A 23,185-nucleotide genomic window follows, 5' to 3' on the forward strand; every position below is an offset into this window, starting at 1 on the left:
AGGTTGATTTTGAAGATGAACAAGAATTTTCAAAATGGGAAAATTGTGCGTGATTTTAAGTCTTAGAAAGGGGACTAATTAATATTTTACCTTCGAACTCTGCTTCTCTTTCTACTAGGATAAACGATTTGTCCTAGACGTGCGTCACTCTGTAGAAAAATGATAACCTAAAACGATGCAGAAAAGAATGGAAATCGCAAACAAATAATCACACAGTCGCACACAAGGATTTACGTGGTTCAACAAGTTTGCCTACGTTCACGGTGAGATGAGATCTGCTTCACTATCAATGGAGAATAGGATTACAGCCGCTCGTCCTCACACCTCTCTCAGATTTCAGTGAAACCCGTCTCACTACAAATATATAGGGAAACCCTACATAGGCACATATTACCGAAATACTCATGTAGCCCTAAAAAAATTTTCCTCATGATGAATCATCATTAGGACCTTAGGCTCATCTACAGGTCCTAAGGACCTCAAACCAAATATATTTCTTTTGACTTGGTGAACTTCATCAAATTAGCTGCTTTTTACTTTGGTAAAGTTGCGTTTTGAGTTGTAATACATCCCCCCCCCCCCCAAAAAAAAAAAAAAAAAAAGAAAGAAAAGAAAGGTCCCAACTCCTCCACTTTGTACATGGTAACAGCAGTAGGTTTTGGTGAACTTTCTAACTAATTATTGGATACCTTCTGTTTCCTGTCTTCGAGGTTTGGTGTCATTTAAGGCCTTCTCCTTTTCTTTGCAGTAGTTTTTTCCCTCTTCATTTATTATTTTTTCTTCTTAATACTGGACCTTTATATTGCACAGACCTTTGCCAAGCTACCAGGTTCCAAATCTCGGGTAGTGAAGATTAGCATCCTCAAAGATGTCAGTGGCATCATCAAACCCGGAAGGTAGGAAATTGAAAGTTCAATCAAGTTTATAGTTTGGTGAATATTTTAGCAAGGGATCAGCAATTAGTAATTTTTCCTTTTTCTTTATGCCAATCACCATTGTGCTTATAGATATTAATGCTCTCAAATTGAGATTCACCATTTGATGAGTCCTTTTAAGAAATCTTTTGACTAAATAATGAGTTAGGTAATAGGATCATTGATCAACAGACTGTACCATTCTCCTAATTTTCTCTTCTTGCCAAAAGATTACATTAAGTTGTCTTTGGTAAAAACCCACAGATATTTGGATCTGACTCCAAACATCTGTGCCATGTGCATTATGTTTCATTGTTAGTCTGTTTACAGCAGTCTGCTACATGTAAGAACCAATGAACAAAATCAATATTGTCCAAGTACCACAGATATCCAACTAAGGCTTTGGCTGAGTTGCCAGCTAGAACAAGATTTAGGTCCATATTTGAGTTCAGTGAACTCCAAGGATACTGGTATAACAACGGATACACGTTCACATCAAGTTACAGAGGGGGTATTGGGCACCTTTTCTGCTCAATCTGAAAAAGTACCGGTGAATCTTGCATTTTAAATGCAATTTTCTCAGGGAGAAAAATGAAGTTGAAGCTAACTGTTGGACATACTAAAATGCCAAACAAAGAGTCAAAGATAGAGGAGAAACAAGTGATCTAAAACCATATACAATGCAATGATGAGTTACTTCTTGAACGGATTTCCACAAGATATTTTAGGATATCCAATTACTAGAGGTACTCTTGTGATTAACCAATTGTCAATGAATATCAAGTATCTTTTGACAAGGACATGCATTCTGTATTTCTATTACACTATGGATTCAAAATGATACAATTATCCAAAGCCATGCTAAATACCAAGAAAATTATAGAAGACTTATAACAAGGAGGGAATATCCATTAATATCCATGTTAGCAATGATAAAAAAAACACGTTGGAAGGACTTCTCTCAAACTTGTCAGGATGTGAGTGACATGCTGTCACTCGATGGACATCTCTTCTTTCTCATGCACTATATGGTGCCTAGCTTTCAGATTCATGAACTGGGTTTTTTCAAGTGTGAGAGAATCAGAAAACTATGAAAAATGAATGATTTTTCAATGTTTTAGCTACTGATCAACCTCTATAAATAAGTTGAAGTTGGGGATCGTATATAGGGTTTTTTTTATGGTAATTTGGGATACTAGAATTGCAGAAAGATTAAGAATTGTAAAGGGATAAAACAGGGAACATTCAAGAGAAAAATCATGCTATAATGTAAGAGTTTATGAATCCTGAAGAAGGCCTTGCTGGAGTTCTAGTCATCACACCAATATACAATAATTTAAGTGAATATGCTTGTAGAGTTGAATGTACCAAAGGATAGCTCAGAATTTCCATGGCAATCATTTTCTATCTAGGTAGTTCCTGCACTACTTCCTCCATGAGTCTTTTAGAATTATCTTTCAAACTGGTAATCCGGTTCAGTGTACTCATGTTTAAAGTCTGATAAAGAGTTTTTCAAGTATGAATTGAACTTCAGAGAAAAAAGGATATGTGTGATTTATGGAGAAAATTCCATATAAGGGTGCTTGGTAATTATATTAAGATAAGGAATTTTTTCCAAAAACAAAAGGTTAGAAACATGGATTATGGAACCTAATCCTTGCCCTGCAATATACCAAATTTCTAAAAGCACTTTCCATACAATCATTACTTTGACAGGAATGGTGATAGTTGTCCAGTAAAACACAACATTAGATGTCTAAATGAAAAGCTTTGAAGTGTGTTCCTTCTCTAATTGTTTGTTTTTGGATACAAAGCTACCAAATAAGGATTTATGTAAACAATATACTAGTTAAAGTTCACTTACAATGTTTTATTTGTGTTGCAGGATGACACTATTGCTTGGTCCTCCAGGCAGTGGGAAAACCACCTTGTTATTGGCCCTTTCAGGAAAGCTAGATCAGTCTCTCAAGGTTTCTCCGTACATAATCCTCTTGTGTGAGGCCTTGCACAATCTAACCTAAAGAATAAAAATGCATGGGGTGATTAATCTAAATAAGAAATCATGATATTCACAGAAAATATTCATCTTTAAGAATAGCTTAATATAACATTCTTTGCAATTTCAAAGACTTGGTAAAGAGGATTCAGTCAAGTTGGTATTATATCCTTGTTATGAGTATTGGATTGACATCATCTAACTTGGTTACCATGTTGGCTAAGTTATAGGCTAAAGCTTTAGTATTTAAAACTTGGAAAAGGAGTGACAAAAGGTTTCTATAATTAAATGATGCAAACAATAATAATAAGATTGTTGTTGCCCTTACTTAATAGATCGAGCTTTTAGGATAATTGTAGCATGGAATCAGAACAGGGAGGTCCAGTGTTCCATCCCTGGAAAATGCAACGGGGTTCCCCAGCACATGCTCACCTCAGTACCATATGATCGTGTTTCTGCGTGAGTGTGTATCACATGCAGTTCGTGTGTGTACAGGCCTGCACATGGGGGGGTGTTGATATACATGATTGTTGTTCTTATTTAGCAGCTCGAGCTTTTAGGATAAGCGGTTGTAACATCTTCCACATAGAAAAGGCTTCTTAGCTTACATTTTTCTAGCCCTAGAAATAGTCAATAAACAGAGAATATTTGGGGTGGATACGCTAGTATCTGAATTCGTATCCAATTAGCAAATCTGCTATGTGAATTTGATTCGGTATCTGATGGATATCTCGTTTGAGTGTCTGAATTCATATCCACCAAGGATTGGGCTGTCCAAATTCAAATTCGATAATATCCAATTATTTTTTAAAATATTTGAGTATTAGCAAAATTGACATTAAAATAATGCATTATATTTTTACGTTATGAAGATTTAAATATATAATATATATAAGGCTTAAATTCTTAAATAATTATCTATATTAGTGAATTATAATCATAGCAGAAATTATTGAAACGAATAGATCAATATCTGAATCTGTATCTGATTACCATCCAGATACTAAATGCTATCTGAATTTGTACCTAATATCCATTTATCCAGATAAATATTCGCATAAATGGGTATGAATCTGAATTGAATCCAGGTTTTCAATTGTCCATTTACATCTCTACCTTGAATGTTGAAATTTCGAAATAATCAAATCAATTTTGTTACATGCAAGACAAATTTAATTAAAATCTATACATTATTCTGTTGGATAAAAAAATTGTTGTGGCTTGTCTCTACAGCAGTTTATATTACATTTATGTCTTTTTATCATAGATTTGAGATTATTATTGTCTGTGCAAATTTTAGGTCACAGGGGAAATCTCTTACAATGGTTACAAACTGGAAGAGTTCATTCCTCAGAAAACATCAGCATACATAAGCCAACATGACCTACACATTCCTGAGATGACTGTGAGGGAAACCGTTGATTTCTCCGCATGTTTTCAGGGTGTAGGAAGCCGAGCAGGTAGTCTTTCTTTTGGTTGAATTCTGATGGTTCCTTTTATTTTTGGCTCCCTGTTTGTTTAAGTTCATGACTTAATATTATCTTTCTTCATGTGGCATAAGATATTATGATGGAGGTTAGCAGAAGGGAGAAGCAAGAAGGAATTCTCCCAGATCCATATGTAGATACTTACATGAAGGTACCTATTAGCAATTCTAGATTTCTTTCTCTATTTAATTGTTTTCCATATGTATGTTGCCTAGGTATGAGAACAAATGACAAAATCGAAGAAGATAGAACTAGAATAGCTTACTTATCATTTATTTTGAAGTCATGTCACATGCAATATGGAAGAATGAACATACATAAGCTTAAGAGGTATGACAGTTCATGCCAAAGTCTTTGAGTTGATCAGAAGTTTTCTAGACATTTCTTATGAAATTGATTACTAATACATGTGGGAAGGCAGGAAGCCCAATAGCCTCCTCTCTAGCAATCTGCCAAAGCTGTAAGGGAAGATCAAATTCTGAACTAAACAAACTGTCGACGCCGAGTTGCACGCATAATTTGCCAACCAATCTGCCGCCCTGTTGCCCTCTCTATAAGTAAACGAAATTATAGGCCGAAGTGCATCAATTAAAATTAAAATTTCGTGGAACCAGTACCACCCTTTCCAAAAATTGCACCTTCTCTTAAGAATGCCTTGCACAGTCGTGGTAGAATCCGAGTTCACGTGGAAATCCGAAAACCCCAACTCAGCGCAGAGTTTGAACCCATCCCTCAAAGCTCTAAACTCTGCAATGGGTTAAAAAAAAAAAAAAACACATGTGGGAAGTCCATGTCCTCCCCTCCCTTGCCCTATATGTTTAAACTTCATTTGGAGTTGCTACTAGAATTCTAAGGGCATCCCAAATTCTTGAACTTACGGAAATAATTAGAAAAACACTTTTACAATGATGTTGGAGCAAAGCTACTGCCAGTGGTCTCCAAGCGACTTTATTACATAAGCAAAACTATTGACTAATCCGACCATCTGTAAAAAGTTCAAATCAGGTTTCTTGTTTAGTTGGTTTTGTATTTAATATATGTGATGTATATTTTGTCAAATCCAATAGATGGTCAAAAGACTAGATGATAAGTTGTGGGGTTGGGTTGACTAAAATTATCATTGTTAAATAAATATTTATACTTCATAACTGAAGAAGCCACATAAATCACCAATACAACATGAACTCTTCTATTTTTTACATTGTAGCTTGCAGTTGGTTATTATTGTGTATTCCAGTTCCATAATAATGGTTTACAAACTGTTTTAACAGGCAATTTCTGTTGAAGGGACAGAAAAAAGCCTCCAAACAGACTACATATTAAAGGTAATAATGCTGTCAAATCTAAAATCTTGCTCTCTTGTTACTCATGTATAATCCATTATTCTGTTCTATGGTAATGATTTGTTTTGCACACCTAAATCAACTCAGATTCTTGGACTTGATATTTGTGCTGATTCAATGGTTGGAGATGCAATGAGAAGAGGTATCTCAGGTGGTCAAAAGAAGAGATTAACAACAGGTAATTTGCATAAAGAAGTGGATAGCGTACACTACATCTAAGTTTGTTCTTGTTATTGATTTCCAGGAGTCAAACTGAATATTACTTTGGGCCCTTACAAGAATCTTCTTTTAAATACTATTATGCAGGGGAGATGATTGTGGGTCCAACAAAAGCTCTATTTATGGATGAAATATCAACTGGCTTAGACAGTTCTACTACCTTTCAGATTGCTTCTTGTCTTCAACACTTGGTGCATCTCACAGATGCTACAGCATTTGTTTCACTTCTTCAGCCAGCACCAGAGACCTATGATCTCTTTGATGACATTGTCTTGATGGCTGAAGGGAAAATTGTCTACCATGGTCCTCGTGATGGTGTCATTGAATTCTTTGAGGAATGTGGATTTAGGTGCCCTGAAAGAAAAGGAGCTGCTGATTTCCTCCAAGAGGTAAGTATGTAGCTCTCTCTCTCTCTCTTGGGGTCTATATAGAATTTCCTAATTTCATTTCATTTCATTCCATTCCAGGTCATCTCTAAGAATGATCAAGCACAATACTGGTACTCCACAGAAAAACTGTATAGCTATGTTTCCGTGGATGAATTTTCTAGGAAATTCAAGGCATCTAATATTGGTCATAAGCTATATGGAGAGCTTTCAGAGCCATATGATAAGTCTCAAAGCCATAAAAATGCTATATCCTTCAATATGTACTCTCTAAGTAAATGGGAGCTCTTTAAAGCTTGCATGAGCAGGGAATTTCTGCTCATGAGGCGAAATTATTTCGTATATGTTTTCAAGTCTGTTCAGGTAATTGATTCCACTACATTTGGTATTCTTTCCTCTTACTGATAAAAAAGTTTCTAATTTCCTATGCAGTCTAACATCTACTTGGATACTTACTCCTTGCAGCTTACCATCATTGCATCCATCACAATGACTCTTTTTCTACGGACTCGAATGAGCGTTGATCTGCAGCATGCAAACTATTATATGAGTTCTCTATTTTTTGGGCTTATGGTAGTGATGGCTGACGGATACCCTGAGTTGTCTATGACAGTTTCAAGACTCTCTGTTTTCTACAAACAGAGAGAGTCTTGCTTTTACCCAGCTTGGGCTTATGCAATTCCAGCAGCTATTCTGAAAATTCCACTTTCGGTGATTGCGTCTTTGATTTGGTCTGCTCTTACTTACTATGTCATTGGGTACAGTCCTGAGTTCACTAGGTAAATATTCTGTGGAGAAATGTTTACTGATACTAAATCTAGAGGACGTTTGTATAAACTATCTTTCAGTTGATAGTTTAGCTTTCACTAAAAAAGTTCCAACTTAGAGCTAAGATCTACAAGATTTCACAACTATATCCAATTGATTAAAGTAAATATGGTAGGTATGAAAATTCCATGCTAGCAAAATTCTGTGGTGACAAATCTTGTCAGTGGAATTCAATGGCTCTACCTCTTCTTGCACACCTGTGAGAGGCACCAATTCGTTTCTAGTAACACTCTTGAGAATCTTCTTAATTTGTAAATATGATTTACAACTTGCCTCAACTCAAAAGTCTTGTCCCAACTAAATGGGGTTGGCTACCATAGTTGATAAGGTGTTGCCTAAGCGATGCCTTGGCGTCCAGGCGCCCTTTGCCGGAAGAGCGCCTTGACGCCTTGTTGGTATTGTGTTGATTTTTCCCCTCCTCCAACACCTAGGATTGCCTAGATGCCATGAAAACTATGTTGGCTACACGAATCTTTTTTGTCCTTTTAAAGCTATCTAAGGTCATATTAGATGTTAATCGAAAGGCATCCATATCTCTTTTCACTAGTTCTCCCAAGGTGATTTTTGGCCTCACATTTGTGCTTTTAATTTCCTTTAATCAGCATCATATCATTCGTTACCAGTGCATTCAATGGGCTTCATTGTACATGGTCAAACCATGTCAAATGACTCCCTCAACTTATCACTATTGGAGCCGGTCCTAAATTACCTGGAGTATTTTGTTTCTTATTTTATCTTTTCTATTTTCCACTCATCCACCTCGACATCCATTTCAGCTATATTTATTTAATTATGTATCGGTTCCTTGTAAACATATTTCTATATTAAAAATGCCACTTAGAAGATTTTAAGTGATTACCGTTTTCAATAATTTCCAATCTCTGACTTTTATTCACTTGATGTGTCTTTTAGGTTCCTACGCCAGTTCATTCTACTTTTTGCTGTGCATCTAATGTCGATATCCATGTTCCGGTTTGTTGCCTCACTGTCTAAAACTCACGTTGCAGCTATGGCTTCTGGTGTAATGACTTGGCTGGTCCTCCTTTTATTTAGTGGCTTCATTATCCCACAACGTAAGGCTTTCTATTCTCTTTGTAAATAAAGTCTGGCCTATTTGTTTGAAGTGGAAACACTGAGAGATGCTTTGGCTGCAGCATATATGCCAGTTTGGCTGAAGTGGGGATTTTGGGTTTCTCCATTGACATATGGGGAAATAGGCATGACAGTAAATGAATTTCTTGCTCCTCGTTGGCAAAAGGTGAGCTTCAAACCACCTAATTTTGTTGATTCTTACAAGGAAGGAATTATTCTACACAGGCAATGTTTAGAGGAACCTCTACATGGGCATCTCTATATACTTTTATTTGCCACCTGGAAGCTCAATTGGTGCTCAAACTTTTGTCAATATGTTGACATCATCACCCTTTACCCATGGGCTAAGCTTTAGCCCAAAATCATCATCCCACATGGCAGAATACACGAGTCAATTTTTGTCAAAATTTTGATGACTAAAATTGTATGACTGAGTTATTCAATGATGGGATTGGCCAAAAACAGCCTTCCAAATGGCAGAATTGGCTTCACACTAGCTGTCTATGTAGAGATTCCCCTCTGCATGTCTGTGTGGAAAACTTTTTGCCTTCGTACAGTGGAGGCAAAGTAGAATGGCTCTTTGTTCGACTGTAAGAAGACGTAACTAACATAAATATACACGTCGGAAACATGTCGTTTTTACAGATCCTCATAGGAGATTTACTTCAAAACAAGCCTATTAGGATATCAAATTCCTTATTAGCTAAACGTAAAATTGGAAAAAGATAGGGTATCAGAGATGTGTTGGGGTTACGATGTCTTGTAATCCGTCGCTTGGTTTGTGGGTTGATTCCGAAGGGCCGTTAAGAGGCCGTAGGGAATTTCAGTAAAATTCCTGTATAGGGTTTCACTATAAATAAGTAGCAAGGGTTCTTTCTCTGAAATGCAATCTGAGAGAGGTGTGAGGATGATCGGCTGTAACCCTATTCTCCATTGATAGTGAAACAGATCATCGACGTAGGTAATCTTGCCGAACCATGTAAATCCTTGTGTTCGTTTGTGTGGTTGTTGTTTGCGATTTCCATTCTTTTCTACATCGTTTTAGGATTCGTTTTCATCGAGATGCACAGGTTTAAAATGGTTCCAAGTTAATGACACCTTAGAAAATTGCCAGAGGGAAGGAAATGGCAGCTTTCAATGAATAATTCGTGTGGAGAAATGTTGACTTTCAATGAATAATTCATGTTATAGATGTTTATATTTCGAAAAAAGAATAGGTAAAAAAATGCTTATATACATCTCTGCATGTTTATGGTCTAGAATTTTGTCTATTTAGAAAATCAAATATGGTAGGAAGAACACACCGTGCCTTTAATTATTTAACCAAAGGAAAGAATATGCTTATTTTTTTTTATAGAAATATTGGTGTTTCTTGAAGTTGGATCATTGTTCTTAACATGAACACACACACACACACGGGGGCACCTCGGGGTTAAGTTGTTTTAGACAAATTTGAAAGTAAGTAATCTTTTCCTATGTACTAAACATTTTTTTTTTCTTTAGAAGGGAACTCTAAATATTGTTTACTGTGGCTTCCATAATTCGTTTTTTTTGGGTCTTTCTTTTGCCCTGTTTTTCCCCTCTAGGTCAATCGCTATGTTTCTCTTTATTTTTTTTTTTTTCATTTCTGTAGAATAGGTTACATGGTTTGATCGGATTTTTTTTCTAAAATGCATTATTGTAACCAATGGATTGGGTCTCTCGTATTCGCTTACCATTGTGGAAATGAATAGTCCTTTGTATACTAACTAATCGCAGTTCTATTTGTTGAATAAACAAATTCTTCATTCATAATTAGTCTTACTTTCTATAAACCAAAAGTTTGATCATCCATTTGTCAATACTTATTACTGTTTGTTCTCCTTTTTAGATGTCTACAAACAGTACCCTAAGTCAACAAATACTTGAAAGTCGTGGCCTCAACTTTGAAAGCTACTTTTATTGGATATCATTTGGCGTCTTATTTGGCTTTGCAATACTTTTTAATATTGGATTTACGTTGACCTTAACTTTTTCAAAGCGTAAGTTTCTCTTTCTTTTCTTAGTGGGTTTGCTAATTAGAAGGGAATAGACTGTATATGATTTTTTAACCCAAGTCTATATGTCTGCAGCTCCTGAGAAGTCCCGTGCTATTATTTCATATGAAAAGCTCTCCCAAATACAAGGAAAAGATGATTCAGTCAATGTTTATGCAGAGGATAAGCCCAATAATGCTTATCCTAAAAGAATTGCAGAAACTAGAAAAGGTGACCATAATTTTTACTTATTTATTTTATTTTTAAGGGAAAAATAGAACTGTCAGAATTTAAAGTTATAAACAGTAGCATAGTTGTCAAGGCATCACCTAGGTATCCAAACTCTTTCTTGGGTCCAAGGAGATAGCACGCCTTGTTGACACTTCACAAGTTTACAGTGATTTATGTGTATTGTTTGTTTTTCGATGAATATGTTTGTATTATATCCTATACTTTGTTTATTATATGTTGATTTTCTCATATGAGGTCATTGCTAGCATAATTATATCATATTGCATTGATATGGCTTCAATGTTGTATATAAGCATAAGTATATAAAATTATCATTGCTATATTACATAGTCATATACTGTACGCCTAGGCGCCTAGGAAACACTTAGGCGGGCACCTTGTCACCTGGGGCACCCCTTCAATACCTGGGGTGGCCTAGTCACCTTGACAATTATGAACAGTAGCCATGTAATTCTTCCCCATCTTGTAGTGCAAGGGTGATTTTCCAATATCTCCTATTTATTCATGAATGCTGCTACTGATTCCACAGGAAAGATGGTCCTACCTTTTGAGCCCTTAACAGTTGTATTTCAAGATCTTCAATACTACATTGACACTCCTTTGGTAATCAACCCGAGACAGTCTACTTACATTTGTTTCTAGGAATTTTCTTTCTGTAAGAAGCTGTTAGACAAAATGATGATGCTTACTTCAACCTTTGGATATCAGGAAATGAGAGAGCGAGGTTTCACACAAAAAAGGCTACAACTTCTTCATGATATTACTGGTTCATTTAAGCCCGGCGTCCTTACAGCATTGATGGGTGTCAGTGGAGCTGGTAAAACAACTCTTATGGATGTTCTTTCTGGAAGAAAAACTGGTGGGTATATTGAAGGAACAATAATGATTGGTGGGTATCCCAAGGTTCAAGAGACATTTGCCAGGATATCAGGTTATTGTGAGCAGAATGATATACATTCTCCTCAAATCACTGTACAAGAATCGGTTATATATTCTGCTTGGTTGCGGCTTTCACCTCAAATTGATGCAAATGCAAAAGCTGTATGACATCCTTTAGAGAAGATTAAATAGTTATTGGCTATATATATATATATATATTTTTCTCCCTTTAAATAATCTGAGACTCAGAATTGGTTCAATATGTTTTTCACAGGAATTTGTAAATGAAGTTCTTGAGACTATTGAGCTTGATGGAATTAAAGATTCTTTGGTAGGCATTCCTGGTGTTAATGGTTTGTCTACTGAGCAGCGCAAACGTCTCACAATAGCTGTGGAGCTTGTTGCCAACCCATCTATTATCTTCCTGGATGAACCTACATCAGGTTTGGATGCTAGAGCAGCTGCCATAGTTATACGGGCAGTAAAAAATGTGGTTGACACTGGACGGACAATTGTTTGCACCATCCACCAACCAAGTATTGACATATTTGAAACATTTGATGAGGTATGATCTCAAGTTTCTGTCTACATGAACAAAATATGACTACAAAGTTTTGACATGTCAAGTGTTGAGATTAAGAATCTATGTTGTTACCCATAGGAGTAATGAGGATGGATTATGCCAATATTGAGCAGCTGCAAATATATTCAATGTTTCGCACCTAACCTGTGTAATTACAAGTTCTAACAAGCATAGTAAGCAGGGTTATTGAACTATTCAGTAGATATTATTTAATTTTTATTCTAATGCATATTTTACAACTCTTATAGTTGATTCTAATGAAAACTGGAGGACGGATAATCTATGCTGGACCATTGGGCCAACGGTCAAGTAAGGTTATTGAATATTTTGAGGTAAGTTTCCTTTGACATAATTTATTTATTTATTGCTTTGAAATATTTTTTTTCTACATCATTCGAACTTAGATATACCAGTTCTATTAGAAATAAGTTGGCGAATCTTTGTTTCACTTCTCTGCATCTTTCTATTAGAGTATTTCTGGGGTACCAAAGATTAAGGATAACTACAACCCAGCAACATGGATGTTAGAGGTCACATCTACGTCTGCAGAGACAGAAGTTGGTGTAGATTTTGCGCAACTTTATAAGGAGTCTTCTTTATACGAGTAAGCATCTGAGCATTTCACATTTAGCTAAACTAGATGGTGTTAACAATCTATTATTTGCATATTTTGGAATAATATTCAAGAACTTCACCCCCAACCCAAAGATTTTGCAGCCCAAGCAATTACTGATGTAGACAGGTTCTTGGGCCAAAAGTATAGCCGCGGGAACTAAGGAACCAGATCCATAACTCTAAATAAGTGGATCAGGTTCGTTGGCCTTTGGGCCAACCAGCCTTGGCTGGGCCAGCCCATGCGGCTCGGTGTTTTTGGCTCACTCAAAGCCAAATCGTGGGGGATGGGTAGCTTGGTCAACGAGTTATCTTTTAATTAATTTGTTTTTTTTTTTAATTTCAATATTTGTTTACTCAGTAAGTCTTATCAACTAAGTCCTTAGATTATATTCATCCAAAAAAAAGTCCTTAGATTACTGGTTGTGCAAGCCTCAATTCTTCCTTGTAAGAGGCTTCTAGTTTCTTTCCTTTTTTTTTTTTTTTGTATTCTCAGTTTTGGAAAGTTTCTACTATATGTGTAATGGATGTCCTGGGTCCTCCCTGCTATTTTAATGAAAAAGAAATTGATTTGCTTTGTGCAATATGTTGCTGTGAGAGACAGTGAGGTGAGAGACCTCAGGGTGTGATACCCTTGGCTGAGATAGCCTTCTCCTTCCTCCCCTTCTCTCCTCCAGTCGGTACTCTATTTTCCCCATTGTGATTTTACTTTCTCAACACATCTGAGACCACCTGAACCTTATTGGAGCTTCTGATTTCATCTACTGAAGTTCTCTTTCAAGTCCCAAGTTGCTGCTGCCTTTGTTACTGATCAGAGAAGGATTCCCAGCATCTGTGGTTCTGCTTTTCAAGGGTTCTGCTGCTACTTTGACTTCACAGATCTGAACAACCAACCATCCACTTTGGCTGATATGTAGAGGATCAAACCCCCATATTAGGAGCTCCACTTGACTGGGATTTGGGAGCTTTCTGAGGTCAGGTTGCGGAGATATAAAATCTCCCTATTTTAGCCCTAGTTCAAGAAGATGAGAGATCTCAGAATTGAGCCACCAACTTGATCTGGATTTTTGAGGACTGATTCCCTTCTTCAAGACCTCCACTTGATGCTGATTGGGTGTACATCAGATGGCTAGGTTTGCTTAACTCCATTAGTTACTAATTTTTTACTTCAGTTTCTATTTTCATGTCATTGTAATATCTCAGCATTTAACCGTTATTTTGGTCTGAGTTTTTTAGGAGTTATTCGCCCCCTAGAGACCCAAAATTGATGGGAATATAAGGCCCATCCAACATGTGTAGCTACTAATTCTAAATTGGGTGATTTTCTGGTTGTTTGACCTTGTCCCAGGACTGAGGCGGCAGTACTGCTACTGCTGCTGTTTGTTATTCCTTGTGGCTGGGGTTATTCAACACTCTTACTAGGTGCTGTTAGAAGTTGTAAGAGTTATTTTACCCACTGTTATCTATTCTTAGGAATTATTCATATATTGTCCAAGTCTGAAACCAGTGTTTGATTTGAGTTTTATTTGATCCTAACTGGGGTTAGGTTATTTCACACCTAGCTTTACATTTAGTACATTTTAAAACACTGAGTTATTATTTTCCGGTTAAACCTAACTATTCATGTCAGAAGGATGAATGCATAACTAGAGCTGATAGCAAATATTGAATCCTACCAAAGCATGTCCCATCAAATGTTACCCTGTCATTTATGGGTCATTCCTCATAGACCTTAGTCTGGACTCTGGATGTTATGCTTTTCTTTGTGACCTAATTATCCCAATTGATGCCCAAGTTCTTAATGAAGATTAAGACCAATTGATTACTTTATGAGAGTCCATTGATTAGATAATTAAGCTCATTTGTTTGGTGTAATTTTGAGGCTGTTCTGAAGCCTTCAATTGACTAAAATTTTTGGGGCTGGTGGCATGTGTACCCATTTGATGAAATGCAGTTCAGTATTAAAAGTTGTATGACTCTCTTGTATTCTTTCTGATGTTAGGTCAAAAAGCAGTTGTGCTAGTTTTGGCTGTGTGGTATTGATTATTTCATGTTATACAACCATCATTTTCTTAAATAAGATACGAAGCATTTTTTATTTTTTTTGGGTTTATAGATACTAAGCATTTTACTCCTCTAACTTTAGGGACAACAATGAGCTTGTAAAGAAATTGAGTACTCCACCTCCTGCTTCAAAGGATTTGCATTTTCCAACCCGTTATCCACAAAATGGTTGGGGACAATTCAAAGTGTGCTTGTGGAAACAAAACTTGTCCTACTGGAGAAGTCCTAATTATAATTTAAGGCGATTCGCATTTACGTTTATTGCGTCTCTACTATTTGGAGCATTGTTTTGGAAGCAGGGACAGAAGATGTAAGTCCATTATACTCAACTGAAGTTTTATATTATTCTATAATTTTATGAGAGGAGAACAACATAAAATAAACTGTTTACCAGAGCTTCTGTAGCAAACTTTTCACAACTGTAGCTGGCAAAGTTTTGCCATTTAATTGTTTCCACTTAGATGACCTCTAAGGATAACTCATATATCCAATACTATATATCAAGCAGTTTGGTATCATATAAATAGGGTTAGGTTTGAATTATTGTTGGGTTCAGTATATAATTGCAAATTGCAATTAGGAAAGTTACCACCAAATGATGCATATTTCTCTGCTTTTATGAACCATTTCAATTATTTGACTTTCTTAAGTTGTAACTACAAATTGGTTCATTTAAAATATCGAAACAAATTCCACTCGAAACTATATTCCTACTTTTGCCTCTATGCATGATAGTTTACTCTATAGAAAGAGCATCTTGACTAAACAAAATGGCCTGATCTAAAGCACATTCAAATTTAGTTCTTATGTATGAACGGTACCGAAGTTTTCGATTGGAAGTGATATCCAATGCTATACCAATTACTGACATAGTTCTCTTGGTTTTTGTTTTCAGAAATACTGAGCAGGACTTATTCAATATACTTGGTGGGATGTATGTTGCTGTGCTCCAGATAGGCATAAACAATTCCACAGCAGTTTTACCATTTGTATCAATGGAACGTACTGTTCTATACAGGGAAAGAGCCGCTGGAATGTATTCTTCATGGGCCTATTCCTTTGCACAGGTCTAGACCACTCTCTTAAACTTCTTTACTTGGCTCAACCTAGATTTTAACTTGTGTTGATATGAAACTTAATAATTTTTTGGTACCGCATCTGAGATTCAGGATCTTAGGATGAAGAGACAGAAAATTCTTTTTTATCAAGATTGATGTCTCATCCCAATCCAGATCTCAGGATTGCATTCTCTTTTTTTTTTTGTTGCTGAAGGTCAGCAAAAAGGAAATACAGAATTAACATCTCACCATACCCAGACAAATATAAGAAGTATCACAAAGAAATCTGAGATCCCACCTTCTGCATTGCCATCAGCAGGAATTCAGATTGTCCTGATGAAAGAACGAGAGAGACAGACCCACACACCTCCTATTTATACTTTCAAACAGACCCACACGCCTCCTATTTATACTTTCAAATAGGCACACAAGCCTCCTATTTGTACTTTCAAATATGGAAGCCCTAATACAAGCTAAAAGGCGAAAATGCCCCTACAATACAATAGAAAAAAGTACTTCCCTGGCTAATTACTCCAACATGTCCTACTTTTTGTTTTTTGTTTTTTAGATGAATAACATGTCCTACTTCTTAATCCATCTAAGATTCTCCTACTTCAGAGAAATGGTCTTAGTATCTTCTTAAGGGTTCAATGTTATATGTTTTCACAATCAATTCAGCTCCCTAAAGGCAAAATTTTTTTTGTGTAGGTGGTAATTGAGCTTCCCTATATCTTCTCTCAAGTTTGTATGTATGTGATCATCACATATCCCATGATTGGGTACTACCCATCAGCTTATAAGATATTGTGGTACACCTATGCCATGTTTTGTGTGCTGCTCAGCTTCAATTACATTGGGATGCTTCTTGTAGCTGTGACACCAAGCATCCATATTGCTACCATATTGTCTCCTGCCTTTAACATATCGATGAACCTTCTTGCTGGGTTCTTGATACCCAGACCGGTAAGCCAGTTATCTTACTCCTATGATAAATTCATTGAGATGTATTGTTTTCCTCTCATGTGATGACTTGCATGTTTGTATACTTCATTTCATGTTCCAAATTGGGGCATGAAATCGGTCGGATCCTCTATATGTGAATTCTCACAATGTCCAGATTTGGATCTTAATCAAACTGAAGTCCAGGATGATGGATCTATCTCTGACCCAATTAATTCATATATATACCACATACATAGATCCTCAAGCATCCTAATAGCTGGGTCCTTATCCAAATCCTGGGAAGGTTCATATTGGTTAATTCTGATTTGACCATAGGATCCTAATCCTGTCTAAATTTGTATGGGTTGGACTGGATATTGATGAGTCCTCAGTTTTATGCCTACTTTGCGGAAAAAGTCATGAGTTTTACGTTGAACCATTTGTAGATTCTGATGTATTTCTTTCCTACAGCAAATTCCGACTTGGTGGCTTTGGTTGTATTATTTGGTCCCAACATCCTGGACACTGAATGGTCTCCTCACTTCACAATATGGAGACATAGAAACAGAGATAATGGCGCTTGGTGAAACCCAAACAGTATCTACCTTCATTAGCAATTACTTTGGATTTAGCTATAACCGTTTGAACACAGTGGCTGTTGTTCTTATTTTCTACCCTGTTGCCTTTGCATTTGTTTTTTCATACTGTATAGGAAAACTGAATTTCCAGAAGAGGTGACTGTTTTAGAGCACTTAAAAGGATCGCAATCAAGTAGCTGAAGCCATTGCAATTGAAGCATAGGAAAACTATTTATGATTGGTTTACTATGAAGAAAGCATTTTTCTTGGCAGAGTTGATTTTGCCCGACTAAAGTGTTCCAATTACTCTTCCTCCTCCCTCCCCTCCCCCCCCCCCCCCAAGCGAGAAAATTAATCAATTTTTTGTTGGACAAGAAGTTTGCATTCTGATGAATGAAAACAAGAGTAAAATGGGTAATTTCATAAAATTATTTGGACCAGATGGGTATTGGTTATTAATTAATTAGTACTTGCAGGCTGGGGAGGTTTAGTAGCTTATATTTTGATAAAACAAGAGGTGAAAAGTTCCATGGCCTGAAAGGTTCACTAATCTATTGAGACCAGTTAGATTACCTGGTCTGCACACATAGTTGCGCCACTTGGAATTTAATAAATGATATGGAATGGTCTTGTGACAAACTTGAGCCTTGAATTTAAGCATTTAGCCTCTTATGAAAGGAAGTTTACAACTTCTCAGTTCACCACTTTATTTATAAGTCGGGGAGATTCAGTGGTTGTATTTTTTATAAGGGAGATCTAATCTGGTTGAATGAACCAAGGTTTCGTTTGGTTGCAAGGGAAATTTAAGAGAATGTTTAAATTTTAAAAAAAAAGAAATTTTTTATTTATTGCTACGACTTGATCTTAGGCCAGATCTACTCAAAACTCTCCAATTACCTAATTATTATAAATTTTTTGGGCAAGATATCGTTGTCTGGTCATGTCCAAGGTGTGGACATTACAGCTAGACACAATTGGGCGTGAAATGACTGCCCAGCCCCTGCCATGGCACCTGGAATTTTTGCCTTGGAATGGGGGCTGGGCGGTCATTCCACACCCAACTGTGACCAATTAACGTTCTTTATCCCTTATTATTTTTACAGTAAGTTTTCTTTCATCTGTTGAGAAGGAAAAATTCCTTGATGTGACCCCATGATTGGGGTCTTCTATCATTATTACACTCCCATCTCATACTTACGAAGTTGAAATAACCCCTCTTTATTCAATTCAACGGTACCGATGCCCGGTGTGGGCGAAAGGAAACTCTGATTCCTTTTTCTTATGAAACATGTTGCTTTCATGTTAGAAAGCCTTGTTTCATCATGCGTGGGAGGAGGATTGGTTCAAATGACATGAATTGTTGGTTATCTTTTATATGTGTGTTTGAAACTGAAAATGATAGTGTGATAACTTTACATGATTTATGTCTGGCATCTTATATGATTGAACTTTAAACTAAAAAGTTTGACATGATATCCCTTGGTAGTAATGACTGAAGCTCAAATACCATTTAATTTTTTCAAAGAAAACAAAAAGATTGAGGGAGAGAGGTGGTTCACAGTTCACATTTCGAAAGATGAATAAGATATTGGAGGAAGTTGAACTTTACGAAAGGGTTTTACTCCACGAAATTTACTATTAACCATTCCATGCATATTTATTAGACACTTTTATCGCTCCCTGCTCTAAGATTGATTATGTAGGGTAATGTCAGCAATCCCTCTATGTTTTGACCAACACTCCAATGCTGAAGAGGATGTGGAATATGCTCGGCATTTCATAGTTGTTGAAATCACTGCAGTTCACGGATACTCCAATTCGGATGAGTTCTGTTTTGCGATTAAAATTCTGGATGGTGCCATAGAAATAGAGAAGAATACGTAGAGAATAAGAATACCACTTTTCTCTATTGTAGATGTGAATTTTTTCTAGGATTTGAATCGGTCTAACTCACCCATCTGAGCTTCTCCTCTCATTGTCACTTCCAAGGGCGTTTACTTGTTGCTCCCTATAGCTCAACACTAATGACAATGTTCTTTGAATCTAATAAAATGTGGATCCATTGACTACTGCCTATGAGTTGAATATCCTTTCTCAAGAAAATGGAAAACTAAATTAGAACATTGGAATGGGAAGGAGTTGTTTCGGCTTTGCACGCTCTACCACTGCCCTATTTTCTCTAATTCTATGAGGTTTGCCCTCTCAGCTTGTATTCTTCGTTGCCTTTGTGCCACTTGGAGAGTTATAGAAAGAACTTCCAAATATCAACATATTCAGTAAATTCCAAGTGATGGTGATTTCGCTCCTATCCTTTGTTTCATCCAGTTAAATTATTTCTTTGATTCCGTCTACATCACCGTAACACCAGAAGGACTATTTCAGATAAGGGACAAACGTCGACAGAAATTGATAAATCGAGAGATCTTTAATTGCACTATCAATCAGTTGTCACAAACTACAGGATCATGGAAAAGTAGCTGGAGTTAATCGTATTGACACTGATAAATCGAGAGATCTTTGATTGATCAACGTGTGATATTTCGAATCATCATTACTAATGGAATCAAAACGATCTCTGAATTGATCAGAAGATCCTTTCAATAGGATAGAATCTTTTACTTGAACGAAAATAGAAATTGTGGAATCATATTGAATATTTGGCAATACTTTCCGTGCCTTGCTAAAAAACCGATCCTTGTTTACCAACAATATGAATTTAAAGAAATGTACCGTACGTAGTTGCGAGTAGTTAGTAGCCTATGTAATTATGTAAATGGTTAAATAGATATGGTGTCGTGGTTGTGACTTGTGAGTAGTTAGTAGCCTTGTAATGCTTAAGTAGATATGACGTCATGGTAAGAGTTAATAGAAGTTAAATAGAGTAAGGGAAGTGGGCTGGAGTTGTGGAGGAGAGGGTGCTACTATTATGTAATAATTTTTATTCTCTCTTGGGTAGTGTATTCGGGCAGGGGGATAAGTTGTCATTTTGCACCCCCATGTGAGGGGACATGACGATCCTGTTCGGACAGCGAACAGGAGACGATAACGATTCATTATGTAACCAATTGCCATCTTATTTAATAGAGTCGAATGGTCGATATGACTGAAGAAAGGACCTGATTATTATCCAAAAATTACCTTAGAGATTTGGCGAACGTCTGTAATGCCCCAAAAACCCTATCCCTTATTATCTCTCTTATCTTGAGAAGAGATTTGAAAGGAGGGGTAATTTCAATGTCGTTGGTATTGGGGCGGGAAAAAATTCTCTTTAATTCCCTAAAAGTGCAATTTGGGGCTGAGAGCTCAACAGGTGGAAGATGTTAAATCCAAATTGGATCACACCGAAACTGATAGGACACTGAACCGAACCGAAACCAAAATAACCTGATAAGAAATTGACAGTAGCTCAAAATTCATATAAAAACACACATTTCTTCCATACTTACGAATATATTTACATGGTAAACTGAAACCAAACCGATCAGAAATTGAAACCAATCGAACCTAAATCAAAATCAAACCGAAATTGGTTCAAATTGACTGATTGACAATCCTAGTTTTAGACCAAACTTAAGGTTATGAATAACATATGGGAAAAAGAACTCAGTGGGAGAATATGCGTGCTACGTCCCAAACACAGAGGGGGCTGAAGAAAGATAGAAATGCCCACTCTATTGATGTTCCTACACGCTCCTATTGGCCCTCACGTATGCGCAGGGTCACGCTTCACCCACACAGAACTCTCCCCCATAATATATGGCTAAATAAAAAAAAAAAACTCGGACAAAAGCATCGAGTCAATGAAAACCCGGTTTGACTCGGGCCTGATCTAAATATTACTTAAACCTGGCCAGGTTTTATTTTTCCTTTATAACTCCACTCGGTTGACTCGAATCTAAACCTAGCTTTCCAACGATATTAAGACCAAAACCAATCATATTAATAAACGGTTTAAATCGGTTTCGGTTTACAATTCAAGCCCTTGACTTGTTTTTTTTTTTTTTGGGTTTTTGTCAAATGCCCCCCTAAAAATGTCCATTTGTCCAAATGCCCCCTTGAAACTTTTCTAATCTTAAACTCCCCCTATTTTCAACGAATTATAGTATTTTGGTCATGTCCGTTAATTTGGGACGTTAAACGTTAGTTTTAAGATATGTAATGACCAAAATGCCCTTGTGATAAAAACCAACAAAAATTAAAAAATAAAGTGACCAAATTGCCCTCATCTTCCCCAAATGCTTTAGGGTTTGAAACTGAAAATCTAACCCTAAACGATTGTCCAAACTGCTAGGGTTGATCTCTGCTGAAAATCGAACCCTAAACAATATGTTTGATTTGGAAAATTAATTTTTCTTTTTCCTTTATATATGTGGTAACCATTGAACGAGAGAGATAGATTGGAATGGAAAATAGATTTTAAAGTTGAATTTTACCTCACGGCGTATGTACGCTGCCTTCCTCCTCTCTCTCTCCTAGTTCTATCTTCTTCTTTTATTTCAGTTCCTTTAAACTATACTGTTACTCTGTTTTCTGGGCGATACAAACAGCCCCCCATAGTTAGTTAAATCTCCTTTCCTTCTTAGAATTTGGAAGATATATTCCTACCCTAAGGGATTCTGGTTGCAAATTCTGGAGTTAAAAGACTATCTAAATTGGAAAATCCAACTGAAGTTTCAGGTCTGGTTCCTTGTTCTTCCACTGGACCAAGTTGTATTTATTCCTTGACTTTTGGTTCTGCTATTGATCTCTACTGAAAATCGAACCCTAAACTTTGTAGCTTTCATTGTTCTTTCTTTCCCTTGTTTCACTGCAAACTCATTCTTTCCCTAAAATCCTGCAACAGACAAACCCACAAAGTAATTAAATCTCAAACCCAGAACAAATTTGACTAATGCACCACAGAAATAATGCTAACAGCCTAACAGGCTCAAATTCTGAAATGGGTTTGCCATCAATGCAAAGAAGATTGCAAAGGATTTGGGGAAGATGGTTTCTTGAATGATTTTAGGGATTTTTTCGGTTTTCAGTTTCCTAAACTATTTGGGGAAGATGAGCAAAACTGCTGTTGCTCTGCTTATTCAATTTTCCTGCAAGTAGATCATTAGTAGTCAAATTGTTTTCTTCTTCCAGCATCTTTTCCCCTTCAATTTGGGAGTGGTAGACAAAGACTCGAGAGTGAAGTCTCTAAGTCAAGTCAACAGTAGAGATTAAAGAAATGCACCATGAAATTTAACTCACTGGATTCATTCCTTAAGTTGCAAGTAAGATTTTTTGATAACAAACTATGATAACGGATTAGATTAGATTAGATATACAAGCAGACGAAGAGGGAAAAAGGGTTGGATTGCAGAAACTCACAAACAATTGCAGCAAGCATTTGGAAATCAATGAAATCACTCAAAAATAGATGTAAAGTTTGGATTCAATCCCATTTCTCTTTGATTTTTTGATTTGCAGAAGAAATTACGATTGGATTGATAGATGATTATAGGGTTTTCTCCAAATGGTTTAGGGTTTGATTTTCAGTTTCAAACCCTAAACCATTCGGAGAAGATGAGAGCAATTTGGTCACTTTACATTTTAATTTTTGTTGGTTTTTGTCATAAGGGCATTTTGATCATTACATACTTTAAAAATAACGTTTAACGTCCCAAATTAACGGACAAGATCAAAATACTACAATTTGTTGAAAATAAAGAGGAGTTTAAGATTAGAAAAGTTTCAAGGGGGCATTTTTAGGAGGGCATTTAACAAAAACCCTTTTTAAGTAAATCAGATCTCCCTTGTCTTTCGTACATTAATTCGACTCCTCTACTTCCGCCTGCCACTCTGCCGGTGCCGCGAAACTATAATTTTCGCGACAGATTGAAAAGTAAGAAACGAGAGACTTGAGAATAGAGTCTCTCCAATCAGTTTTTTTATCGATCGATCTGTCTA

General features: G+C 36.5%; 2 protein-coding genes across 5 annotated transcripts in view; both read left to right on the plus strand.

The window, feature by feature from the left end:
* Positions 1–17,520, plus strand: part of LOC122652011 (pleiotropic drug resistance protein 3-like) — a 42,261-nt gene extending 24,741 nt beyond the window's left edge. The window contains exons 3-24 of one of the 2 annotated variants that reach the window (XM_043845634.1): positions 811–896; positions 2,800–2,884; positions 4,211–4,370; positions 4,472–4,548; positions 5,669–5,722; positions 5,828–5,918; positions 6,047–6,348; positions 6,427–6,708; positions 6,811–7,124; positions 8,086–8,246; positions 8,328–8,431; positions 10,136–10,286; positions 10,377–10,511; positions 11,062–11,135; positions 11,241–11,573; positions 11,686–11,976; positions 12,243–12,326; positions 12,465–12,598; positions 14,753–14,980; positions 15,566–15,737; positions 16,437–16,691; positions 17,142–17,520. In XM_043845634.1, the coding sequence (XP_043701569.1) occupies positions 811–896; positions 2,800–2,884; positions 4,211–4,370; positions 4,472–4,548; positions 5,669–5,722; positions 5,828–5,918; positions 6,047–6,348; positions 6,427–6,708; positions 6,811–7,124; positions 8,086–8,246; positions 8,328–8,431; positions 10,136–10,286; positions 10,377–10,511; positions 11,062–11,135; positions 11,241–11,573; positions 11,686–11,976; positions 12,243–12,326; positions 12,465–12,598; positions 14,753–14,980; positions 15,566–15,737; positions 16,437–16,691; positions 17,142–17,408 (3,840 nt within the window). In that variant the 3' untranslated portion in view covers positions 17,409–17,520. Of the gene's footprint in view, positions 1–810; positions 897–2,799; positions 2,885–4,210; positions 4,371–4,471; positions 4,549–5,668; positions 5,723–5,827; positions 5,919–6,046; positions 6,349–6,426; positions 6,709–6,810; positions 7,125–8,085; positions 8,247–8,327; positions 8,432–10,135; positions 10,287–10,376; positions 10,512–11,061; positions 11,136–11,240; positions 11,574–11,685; positions 11,977–12,242; positions 12,327–12,464; positions 12,599–14,752; positions 14,981–15,565; positions 15,738–16,436; positions 16,692–17,141 lie in introns of those variants that run through there. The other variant, XM_043845631.1, reaches the window with a different exon arrangement.
* The window catches only part of LOC122652017 (clathrin light chain 2-like), a 31,606-nt gene continuing 16,249 nt past the window's right edge, over positions 7,829–23,185 (plus strand). For 2 of the 3 annotated variants that reach the window (XM_043845638.1, XM_043845642.1), the window contains exon 1: positions 7,829–7,833. In XM_043845638.1, coding sequence (XP_043701573.1) covers positions 7,832–7,833 — 2 coding nt within the window. In that variant the 5' untranslated portion in view covers positions 7,829–7,831. Of the gene's footprint in view, positions 7,834–18,792; positions 18,799–23,185 lie in introns of those variants that run through there. The other variant, XM_043845639.1, reaches the window with a different exon arrangement.

This window comes from Telopea speciosissima, chromosome 2 (genome assembly GCF_018873765.1).
Source record: "Telopea speciosissima isolate NSW1024214 ecotype Mountain lineage chromosome 2, Tspe_v1, whole genome shotgun sequence".
Lineage (NCBI taxonomy): Eukaryota > Viridiplantae > Streptophyta > Magnoliopsida > Proteales > Proteaceae > Telopea > Telopea speciosissima.